The following is a 12,851-nucleotide window of genomic DNA, read 5'->3' on the forward strand; positions in this document are numbered from 1 at the left end:
ACTACCAGTACGACAAACTTGCAGTAGGTGTAGGGGCACAAAGACGAATCAGAATCACATAGCATTGCAGGGTCCGAAATGCCTTCGTCATGCAGTAGAGGACTTGGAACAGGAGGTCGCGTGAACAGCGATCCCGCTGGAAGTCAGCATTTGCCAACCGGTTCCCTAGGCGGTAGAATGGATGAGTATTCAAACGTTGAACTGGCCGACATGCACCCCACGTATGGAGCTGCGGAATAACAGGTGCGCCGCTCTGCGCTTGTACCAGGAATGTTTCCCGCACAGGCGTGCTCCTCATCATACAATTTTCGCAAGTGTGCACAGAAGGTTACGTGAGACTGGTTGTTTCACGGGAGGTACCATGAATCAAGAGCGAACGACGAGGATGCCAGACAACGAGGAGAATGTCCTACGTCTTACAGAAGGCAATCTCCGAGTACGAGTACTCGAGCGATAGACCAATGATTGGGTATTTCCCAATCCACTGTATGGAGGATACTGTCAACAAACCAAATGAGTTCGTACCATCTGCAACGCGTCCAATCATTGGAGCCTTCGGATTATCCACTCTGGAGGACTTTTGCTACTTGGTTTCTTCAACAGAAACTGTTCGCAAATGCTGACTTCCAGCGGGATCGCTGTTCACGCAACCTCCTGTTCAACGTCCTCTAATGCATGATGAAGGCATTTCGGACCCTGCAATGCTATTTGATTCTGATTTGTCTTTGTGCCCTCTACACCTCCTGCAAGTTTGTCGCACTGGTAGTGAAATCACCCTGTGTGTGTGTGTGTGTGTGTGTGTGTGTGTGTGTGTGTGTGTGTGTGTGTGTGTGTGTGTGTGTGTGTGTGTAACGTCTGACTGCACTACAACCTGAATCCAAAAAATACCCTCCAGATTAAAATACTGATAAAACATCACCTAGTAAGAGGCTGTAAATATGTAAATAGCCATACCATAGGACATGTTTGTGCTGTTATGCCTTAGAAAAGCTATACCAGCACAGTCCAAGATATGGCAAAAGAAAATGTAAATACATAGGTAAATACATTATGTAATATGTGTGTAAAATCCAAAGTTAACATATTGAATATAGAATTAACAAAACAACCACCCAACCACTTAAAAATCCCCGCCCCCCACCACAAGCATTAGCATAGAATAACATGGCCCGAAGCTAATAAGCCATCACGTCATTGATTACAGTAAGTGCGACTGCACGACAAAACTTTGCTACATATAAAACATTTAGAAGGTGGGCAGTTCCCCCTTTCTAAACTACAAACTCTACTGGACTAGTAACGGTAAGAACCTTCACATATTCGGATACATACCCATAGGGCTTTGTGTCAACTATCCCAGTTTGCTGCATAGAATGCTAACAAGAACAAAAAATATTAATACAAAATTTAAATATAATTAATATAACCATACTTAAACTAAAGATTAGCTAAACTGGTATAGTGACAACAGAAACAATATGTATGAGACATTACATCAAATGGGCCATCGATCCGCTCAAAGCCCCCGACGAAGTAGGGGATTGATGACCACGTGATGGAATGTATTAAATTAAATTGCATAATAATATTAAAATTGTATTGTAATTTAGAATAAGAATAGTTATAAGCATAATCATTAATTTTGATTAGATGTTAGCTGCAGGTAAAGAAAAATCATCAGCCAATTGTTATGAAATTTTCCTTACCATTAGGTTAAAAGCTACAAAAATAAAATATAATATGTTTATAGGCCCTACTGAATTAAGATAGCCTTTATGGACTAACCTGATCACCTGAACCATTAGCACCCAAATACCTATAGGCAAACACCATTTACCGAAAACATTTCACAATTGTACATTTAGATAATTATATAAATAAATATATATATATATACAGCAATACCCGCCGACCGGGCTAGCCGGATGGGTAAAGTGCCTGCCTGGCAACCCAAAGGTCGCGGGTTCGAATCCCGCCTCAGGCTTGGATCAAAGTACTGTAAAATGCATTATGGCCACAGAAGCCGATGTGTCAACAACTACAAAAAAAAAAAAAAAAACAGCAATACCCTAAATAGCACTGATAAATAGAGAAACAGTCTCTAAACAAATTATAATAAATCTATAAACAATTTGTGCTTGATACCAATTAAAAAGATTTGAAATAAAAAATATTGGAAAAATTTTATTAATGAAAAGGTAACATAATGAGAGATGAGAAAAAAGCTTTATTGTTTATTTAGGTATTTCAATAATAAAGTCTGGTGAAGTTGTCACCTCTATTTCTCAGCATACAAGTCTTTGTAGCATAGAATTCCATCTTGTAAAATTTGCCATATCTTGATGTGACGTTCAACATTCGGATCTCCATTCATAATTGTCTTGCAGGCCATGTTATTTTGTTGCAACTTCAGTGTTATCCACTTCAGAATTGTTTTCCTCTTTATCATATGCAGTTTGCTCATCAATTTCAATGAGAGTTTCATCATCTTGCATGTGAGTCAGTGCAGTCTTCACATTGGCAGTGTCGAAAGTTTCAAACCCAAAGTCTTTTCTGGTGTTCACAATGTCTTTGGCAATTGTCTGAACTTGAGGTTCAAAACCAGTGAAAACCAGCCAAATGGGGCAAAATGCTGCCAAACAGAACGCATGTTGTTGGTAGTGATTTCTAACCAAGATGCAGATATATTTTCAATCACATTCCTGACGTTATAATATTTCCAAAATGTTGATAAAGATGATGATCCCACTCCTGTTGAAGCTTGGGAAAAAGATCACTGCAGATAATATGCCTTGAATGTGGCAATTACGTTAATCCATCGGTTGTAAGAGAGACATTGTGTTAGGTGAAGAAAGCATATTTTTATATTTTCATTGAAATCAGAAATTTCAGATGGATGGCCTGGTTCATTGTCTAAAAGCATCAAAATTTTGAACTCCATCCCTTCATCTTTGCAGTAACGTTCAACTGTCGGATAAAAATAATTTGTGAACCATTCTGTAAACAATTCTCTTGTAATCCATGCTTTCTTATTGGATCGCCAAATTACGGACAATGTGCTTTTTACGCAACCTTTAGAGCTCTTGGAATTTCTGCTCTGAACATGAGTAGAGGCTTCAATATAAAATCCCAGATGTGTTTCCACCCAATAAAAGTGTTAAACGATTTTTTGATGCTTTATATCCAGGTTGGGCCTTTTCATTTTCAGCTAAGAAAGTTCGTGAGGGCATATTTTTTCAGAACAGTCCAGTTTCGTCAACACTGAAAATTTGTTCGTCCTTGTAGCAACCTTCTTTAATGATGTCTTTCAATTCACTGGAAAATCTTGCAGCAGCGGCTTTGTTTGCACTTTCACCTGAGATACGAACATTGTGAAGCCCAATGCAGTTTTTAAATCGGAAAAACCAACCAAAACTGGCTGTAAATATTTCTTTAGTCTCCTCCTTGAGTGCGTTATAAAGGCTCATGGCTTTCGCTTGAATGATGTTTTGACTCAAAGGAATTCTCTTTTTATTACAATCATCTCTTCATATTAATAAAAGACGTTCTATATTAATCAATAGCGAACTTCTTTGCTTAGTTATTACTTTCATCATGTATGATGTTATAGAAATTCCCCTCTCTTTAACCCGATCCTTCTTTCAAATAATTGTTCATACTGATGCTTCATTCATTCCATTTCCTTGCACGATGTTAGCATACAATGCACCACATTCGTGGCACCGCTTTCATTACTTTTCCTTTTTTGACTCATTGGTTCATATTTTAAAGGAGTAAAAAATAAGTTGTGAAATAAAGTTTGAAAAGCTATCACCGTGTCTCGTTGGGATGGAACACTGAACACTTGTACATTGCCGCTGACTGCCTGAGGAGAGCTATTGGCACATGTACATGTGAGACAATACAATTGACACCGCAGCATATATGTACATGTACCTAGGCTATGACAATGCAGCATGTAGTAGTAGTGGCATGTGATGCAAGAAAGCAAGTGTATGAGCTTATGCAGCATCTGCCAAAAAAAAAAAAAAAAAAAAATCACACCATTCCCTCCAAATGCCTATCCAGTTCCTCCTTAAATTTATTTAACCTATCAACTTCCACAACGACAGATGGAAGTTTGTTCCAGCAATTAACCACCCGCTGGCTAAAGGCAAATTTCTGCACATCTATTCTACATCTGTCTTTTCTTAATTTGAATTTATGCACCCTTAGGTTCGTAATCTAAACAAGTGGAAGGATCCCATTAGAATTCAGCGTGCTGAATCCGTTTATTGCCTTGTGTGTAATTATGTAGAGTACGTGTCTAGGCTATTAGTGTAAATTTTTGACTTAAATTTAGTCATAAAGTTTATTGCTTTCTCTGAAAACTAATAAATTTATTATAAGTTAAGATACAAAAATATAAACAAACAGGAGCTTTCGGGGCAATGGAACATTATAGTCTGAAAGAAATAAATTGTATGACTATTATGGAACCTGATACCAAAGGCCTTTTCACAGACTTAAACTTAATTGAAAACCGTGTTATAGTGAAACCCGTGCTGTTTGAAGCTGTGCTAAGCGAGGTATTGCTGTGTATTACCAAACCCCAATGCTAGGGCTTTGGTAAATAAATTTGATGAATTTGAGGTATTGTTCAAAACATCAAAGGCAGATATTATTGGGATATCAGAGACACGGTGTCACACAGATATAAGTAATGCAGAACTGGAATTTGGGGAGTACAATGTGTACAGAAAGGATAGACAGGATAGGAAGGAAGGGAGGAAGGAAGGGTTATGCTATTAGTTAAGAAACACATAAAATCCAAAGAATCAAGCCAGTCGACATCACTGGACAGTGCAGTGTCGAGTCAGTTTGGTGTGACATAAGCATTGGAAGATCAAAATTGAGAGTAGAAGTGTGCTATAGGCCTAATGACTCTGATGAGTATAATAAGAAACTGTACAGGGAAATAGAGTGGGCCAGTAAATCAGAGTCTTATAATGGGGGATTTTAATTTCCCAGATATTGATTGGAATTTGTGGGTTGGTCACACATACACACTAGCAAGGCTTTTGAGGATTTATTGGATAATTGTTTTCTACATCAGCATGTTCGGGAGGCAACTAGAGGGAGTAATACTCTTGATCTGATGCCGAGTGGGTAAAGTACCTGCCCGGCAACCCAAAGGTCGCGGGTTCGATTCCTGCCTCGGGCTTGGATCAAAGTACTGCAAAAACCTTGGTAGGTGCAATATGGCCACAGAAGCCGATGCGCCAACAACTACCAAATCAATCAATCTTGATCTGATTACCAGTAGTGATTCTTCATGCATTAAGAATTTGCAGATAAAGGAACCACTGGGTGGCAGTGATCACAGTGTGCTGAAGTGGGATTTACTCAAAGAGGTAACTACTATTAGGGGTAAAGGGAAGGGTTATTGCTTTCGTAAAGGCGACTACTATGGTCTGAGACAGTATTTAAATTCTATACAGTGGGACCAACTGATGATGTTACCAACAGCAAATTCAAAATGAGAAGAATTCAAAGAACTTACCTTGGAAGCTATTAGGCTTTACATACCAACTAAGAAATATTGTTCAGGGTTTAGGCCTAAATGGATGTCGGATGAACTAATGAGACATATGGCAGAGAAGAAAAATGCATGGGATGCATATAAATTAACACGTGACACAGAAACCTATGATAGATATAAGCTGGTCTGTAACCAAGTTACAAAGGAGGTTAGGCTGGCAAAGGCAGATTATGAGAAATCTTTGGCAAAGGATGCAAAAAAAAAAAAAAAAAAAAACAGCAAAAGAGTTCTTTACTTATGTAAACTCTAGAAGGAAGGGGATGAATCAGATTGGTCCAATTGATATCGATGGTTCAACTGTTGATGATCTTGCTCAGGTAGCTAACAAACTAAATGAATATTTTTCACCGACATCCACACATGAGGAGTTATTCAGTGAGGAGAATTTCAGAGGTGTACTCAACTCTGGCAGTAAGCTAGATAATCTTGTAATAACTGAGAGTAAAGTGGAGGAGAAATTGTTGAAGGTAAATACAAGAAATGCACCTGGGGTGGATAGTGTCTATCCAGTTATATTAAAGGAGGTAGCAAAGGAAGTAAGCAAACCCTTAGCCATAATTATGAGAGCTTCCTTGGACTCAGGGAAGGTACCCGTAGACTGCAGATGTGCAATGTGCCCCCAATTTACAAAGGAGGATCGAAGGCTGACACCAGTAATTGGGCACCTCCGTAGCCAGGTGGGAAGGAGCAGCAGTGCATAGCACACACTTCTTGATTAGACCGCGGTTCGAGCCCGTCACCACCAAATACGGAGGATGCGCAAAGGTCAGGGAATGACCACCACATATCACGGAGCAATATGGCCTTATTGTTGCTAATTCTCCTAAAAACCAAATAACAAACAAACAAACACCAGTAATTATAGACCTGTGAGTTTAACTTCTGTTCCAGGAAAATTAATGGAGGCGCTGGTTAAAGAAGCACTGCAGGATCATCTAGACAAGACTTCAGTTATAGCTCGGACACAGCATGGTTTTGTTAAGGGAAAGTCTTGCCTTACCAATTTGATTGGATACTATGATGCAGTCACAAAAGAACTGGGAATAACTTTGATATTGCTGCTATGGATAAAGGGATGGCTGAGGGGGAGAAGACAGAGTGGTAATCAATGGACACTGCTCATCGTGGACTAATGTTATTAGTGGAGTTCCTCAGAGTTCATTGTTGGGTCCATTATTGTTTTCTATATTTATAAATGATATTGATGATGGTATATCAAGCTTAATGTCCAAGTTTGGAGACGATACGAAGGTTGGCAGGGTTGTCAAGGACACTACTGACACTATGCTGCTGCAACAGGATCTGGAAAGGTTGAGCAGATGGGCTGACAGGTGGCAAATGAAGTTTAACTTTGACAAATGTAAAGCACTACATATGGGAAACAGCAAACCCAGAGCAACGTATCAACTCTGTGGTACTACACTGACTGGTAGAGAATGAAAAGGACCTGGGGGTAATTGTGCAGGCAGATATGAAGTTCTCTGAGTAGTGCAGAAGGGCTGCAAGATGTCTTGTCAATGATATACAGGAATTTTTCTAGCAGGGATAAGGAAGTGATTATTCCCTTGTATAAGGCAATGGTCAGGCCACACCTAGAGTACTGTATACAGGTCTGGAGGCCTCATTTCAAGAAGGATGTAGAGCTGCCGGAATGAGTACAGAGAAGGGCAACAAGGTTAGTGAATGGAACAAAGGGATGCTCTTACGAATAAAGGCTTAAGTTTTGCAAATTACAGTGTCTGGAGACTAGGCACTAGCGAGGTGATCTGATAGAAGTGTATAAAGCCTTGAATGGTTTGAACATGCTCAATGCCGATGGGATTCTTCCTCTTGTTCAGAATAATCACCTGAGAAGGCATTAATTCAGATTGAGGAAAGACAGATGTAGGATAGATGTGCGGAAATTTGCCTTTAGCCAGCGAGTATTTGGTTAGTGGAACAGACTTCCATCCTTCGTTGTGGAAGTTGATAGCCTAAATAAATTTGAGGCTCAGCTGGACAGGTATTTCAAATGAACGGAGGGGTGAAATGGAAGTGATTTTTTTTTTTTTTTGGCTGATGCTGCATAAGCTTGCTTTATTGCATCATATGCCTCTGCTAATGCTATATATATATATATACACCTAATTCTGTTTTTGCACGAACTTTTTTTACACGAATTTGATTTAACACGAATTCAAAATAAATATTTCAATCTCTTTTTACGCGAGTCATTTTGATTTAACACGATTTCTATGGTTTTTTTTTTTTTTTTTGCCTAAATTCTAAGAATTTTTTTTTTTATTTGTGGCATATTAGTATCATTTCTATATTACACGCACCAATAGATTGGTGTGATTATTAGCTATTTATTAGTGTGATAGATTAAGCTAGTGTGTGCGTTTTGAAATGCGTGCTTTTGTTTACCAATGTGTACGTCTAGGTATCTATGAATCATCAACGTTTTTATTGAATTTGGTGCACATATACGGTATTCGTGCATTGTATCTTCGAAAGACATTTAGTAGTAAGCTCTATTTCAAAGTGAAAGAATCTTTAGTGAAATTTGTGCACATATAAATTTATTAATTTTGCCTATAGTCAATAAATTGTAAGTTTACAAATTTTTCATACTTTATTTATTAACTATAACTGAGATATTTTTCGGCAGCCCTTATATAATGTCGAATAATTCGCCTATTGCCAAAATGAAAAGGAAAGCGAGTTCTTTGGAACTTCAAATTTTAGATCGTCTTGCAACTGGACAAGAGGCTACGTCTGTAGGAAAGCATTTTGGTGTACATGAAGCTACCGTAAGAACTATTAAGAAAAATGAAGCTGCAATTAGGAAGTCGGTATATTCTGGAACAAAAGTGTTAATTCATCATCACATACAAGAGATATTGTCAAGGAAAAAATGGAAAAGGCTCTGGTAATATGGATAGAAGATCAGTCACAAAAAAGAGTACCAGTAGATGGAAATGCCATCAAGCAAACAGCACTAAGAATTTACAGACAGATTAAAGAAAAGAAGCCAAGCACTTCATCTCAAACAAAAAACAGAAAGTATAAATTTTCTGCGAGTACAGGTTGGATGATAGGATTTCTTAAAAGGAATGCTCTTCCTAATATAAAAATTAAAGGTGAAACTGCATCTGCAGATGAACCGGCCACTAAAGTATTCCCGCAGGAACGCAAAAATTATTGAAGACGGATGATACACTCCTGATCAAGTGTGGAATGTAGATGAAACTGGTTTCTTCTGGAAACGAATGCCGAACAGAACGTATGTAGCCAAATCGCAGAAAACTGCTGGTGGTTTTAAGGTAGCTAAGGATCGTGTGACCTTGTTATTTTCCTCCAACGCTTCAGGAGATCGTATGTTGAAACCACTGCTGTAAATCGAGCCCTAAACCCACGTTCAATGAAAGGTGTAGATATCAATAAACTGCCTGTTCACTGGATGTCAAACAAGAAGGCCTGGGTGACAACTGCTATCTTTACAGAATGGTTCAACAAATGTTTCGCCCCAGAAGTCAGATGTTATATGAATTTGAAAGGTCTCGAATTTAAAGTTCTTCTGATTTCTTGACAATGCACCCGGCCATCCTGTCTTGGAACACCCAAACATGCAAATTTTATTTCTGCCACCTAATACAAAGGGTACTAGGAAAGTTTTGCAATATGACGCAACAATGAATCACAGGAAGCTGCTTGTTGCTGCATGTTGAGACATCTACATACGTGCATAGTAGCCGCCGCGCCAAGTCGATGGGCTCAGTTATTCATTAGTAGTGAGAGTGTAAAGTGCTTGCGATGGCATCGTGGTCACGAAATGAGATAAGGACAGTTTTGCGGTATAATTTCGTGCGTGGTTTAACCATAGACCAGTGATTAGAAGAAATGACTCTTGCACTAGATGATGATTGTCCACATCGTACAACGATATTCAGGTGGTATAGAGAATTCCAAAGGGGGAAATTTCACTCTGGAGGATTCTGAGAGGCCGGGAAGGCCACGAACGTCAGTTACGGAGGAAAACGTTACTGCTGTGAGGAAAATGCTTGACGAAAACAGGCGAGTGACCTACCAACAGATAGAGGATACTTTGGGCCTAAATGCACTAGCAACTCGTTCGATTCTGCAAGATCATTTGCACGTGAAGAAACTTTGTTCTCTCTGGGTGCCGCATCAACTGACTGAAGAGCAGATGACACGACGTGTGACTTGGTGCCGGGAGATGTTAAAAAAGTTTGATAAGGGACAATCTCGGTATGTGAACAACATCGTGACAGGTGACGAGACTTGGCTGTACTATTACGATCTACCGACCAAGGCTCAAAACAAAGTTTGGGTCTTTGATGATGACGACACACCCGTAATTGTCAGAAAATCCCGATCTGTAAAGAAGCAAATGATAGCTGTATTTTTCAAATCGAGTGGAATTGTGGGACGTGTCGTTTTGGACACGCAGAAGACAGTCACAGCTAAGTGGTATACTGAACAATGTCTGCCTAAAGTCATTGGATCTATGAAGAACCTGCGGCCAAAGTCAAGAATGGACACCTGGTACCTCCATCACGATAATGCTGCAGCTCACCGCGCCAAAGCCTGCACCGAATATTTGACCACGACAGGACTGAAACTTCTCGAGCACCCTCCCTACAGTTCAGACCTTGCTCCCTGCGACTTTGCACTGTTCCCGCATGTGAAAATGAAGCTAAAAGGGATGCGGTTTTCCAGTGATGAGGACCTTCTACGGGCTTGGGACAACGAGTGTGCTTTACTCCCTAGTGAAACTTGGCAGAACTGGTTTAAAGATTGGTTTCGGAGGATGGAGAGGTGTATTGAATGTAGAGGAAATTACTTTGAAAAAATTAAATAAATAAAGCTGTATTGCAAAACTTTCCTAGTATCCTTTGTACTACATCTTTGATACAACCGCTAGACTAAGGTATAATTGCGACAATTAAAACATACTACGTAAAACGAACATTCCAACACAGTTTTGGACAAACTGAATGATGAAACACTAACAGTCATTAATGTGTGGAAGAAATTCTCAATTATGGATTGTATCAATCAAGTTGGATTAGCGTTAACTGAATTAAAACCAGCAACTTTAAATGCGTGTTGGAAAGCAGTTTGGCCACAATGTGTAAAAAGCAAAGATCCCATCATCCCTATTACGACCGAATTTCCCAACATCGTTACAATGGCACACAAAATTGGTGGAGAAGGATTCGATGATCTATCATCTTGAAGATATTGATGAGTTTGTTAACCGACAAAGTCCTAAGCGAAGATGAAGATATTAGAGGTTGTCCTTGGGACTCCTGTATGCCCATAGAACTTAGTGATAATGAATAAAATGATCCTGTTCTAAATGCAGATTTAATAAAAGAAGGTCTGGAAACTGGCCAGAAAATTAGGTAATCATTTCTTGTCAAACATGATCCTGATGAAGAACGCGCTGGGAAGTTTCAACGTGAACTGAAGTTGTTGACAGCCGCTTACAGAGAATTATATAACGGCCCTAACCAAAATACGAACACAACGATTAATAACTGAATTCGTTCCTAAAAACCGGTGAAACATCAGCACCAGAGGAGGACTCGTGCTGATTTTTCTCAAGAGATCACGGATAGAATTTCATAATAGAGGAAGAAGACCATGTCCACAACATTTCTAGTGATATTCCAGTCGTACGCAAACGTATGCGCCGTTTATTATCAGAAAGTGAAAATGAATAAAATCTTATGTGTAAAACAGATTTTTTTTTGTTCATGAAGAATTTTTTTCATTTCATATGCATACAAATTTACTTTAATACATTTTCATTACATATTATTACATGTGTATTTTTGTTGAAATAAAATGATAAGCTTAAAACGAATATTTTTATGTGTTTTTTTTTTTTTTTTTTTTTTTTTTTAAATTATTTTTACTGATTTTTTTAGATCCGGAACCAATCGTCTTTCCTTCCATAAAATACAATGTCTTTTTTTTACACGAATTTTTTCTTTTACACGTATTTTTTCAGGAACGTATCTATCGTGTAAAAACAGAATTAGGTGTATATATATATATTTTTTTCTTTTTTTTTTTTTTGTGGTTAACAGAATTGCAGTATTGATCTTTAATATATCACACAGAAGCTAATTTAAAAAAGAAAAGAAAAATACAAACAGCCCAAAGAAGACCTTGGTTCACAGCACATAATTTTAAGCCAATATCTTGTTATTCCTTAGTAGTAGAGATATGAAGTTTTTCAAAGATGTGTTTTGCATTATCCTGCATTAAATGATTTGTCTTATTCGAGCTGAAACTCAACCATAAAATGATTGTTCTGATCCTGTAAGGTATAAAGTACATTTATAGTGACCAACCCATGATTAGCCAAAAACAAGATCTAAACTATTGAACCTGTTCACATGTGAGTTTTTTTTTTTTGCAGAATGATCTCATTATTCAAGAACCCAGAAGACGTACACAGACCCGAAGATTTGGTACTGATGATCATATGCTGGATCTCTCCGATCTGGAAAGCACCGATGAAGATGATGAATCAATTTTCTACTCGCACTCGTGGTGCTAAAGGACGGGGATCACGTATTTCTCGAGGAAAATATCGCAACAGAGGTAAGAGGATTTGATAGGGAAAAAGATGATGAAATACTAGAAGATATAGCTCCTGGAAATTGGACACGGGCTGAGTGCTTTAAAGTTGAAAAGGGACTTCTGACATTTGGGTAAGAATTATTTATTATTATTATTATTTATTTATTTATTTTCTTTTTTTGTTACCGTATTTCTTTTGTGACTATCTTTGATTTGTGTAAATGTGTCTGTGAGTACTACATATTGTAGCAAGAATATGTGTACTGATACAGATAACCTTTGGGGCCAGTGTTCAATTCAGGGTGGCTGACTGGTTTGAAGGCACAGACATTTTTCCACTGTAGTCCTCAAATTTCAAAAAAGTATTTATCTTCACCTTTTGTAGTAGTTTCAAGTGCAGTACAAAACTGGAACTCATTCTTTGATGGTCATCTGAATGAATATATTTCACGAGAGACAAGCAACTGAGAACATGAACTTACGTTCGTTGATTCATCAACTTGAAAAGAAAGACAATGGAAAAACTTTGATTTCATTCTAAACCTGCTCTTTCATGTCTACGGATATATCTGAAATGCTCCTTTGAATAGTGTTATTAGACAGAAATATTTGTCACATCTTTATCTCACTGGCTTCCCCAAGAATTAACTTTACCATCTTCAACATGCAG

General features: G+C 38.2%; 1 protein-coding gene across 1 annotated transcript in view; it reads left to right on the forward strand.

Moving 5' to 3' along the window:
* kis (chromodomain helicase DNA binding protein kismet) overlaps nucleotides 1–12,851 on the forward strand; it is a 1,089,809-nt gene that overhangs the window by 491,440 nt on the left and 585,518 nt on the right. The window contains 3 exon segments of the mRNA XM_090383876.1: nucleotides 12,018–12,131; nucleotides 12,133–12,203; nucleotides 12,205–12,312. Coding sequence (XP_090240002.1) covers nucleotides 12,018–12,131; nucleotides 12,133–12,203; nucleotides 12,205–12,312 — 293 coding nt within the window.

This window comes from Mastigoproctus giganteus, chromosome 10 (genome assembly GCF_048544385.1).
Source record: "Mastigoproctus giganteus isolate SK-2022 chromosome 10, ASM4854438v1, whole genome shotgun sequence".
Classification (NCBI taxonomy): domain Eukaryota; kingdom Metazoa; phylum Arthropoda; class Arachnida; order Uropygi; family Thelyphonidae; genus Mastigoproctus; species Mastigoproctus giganteus.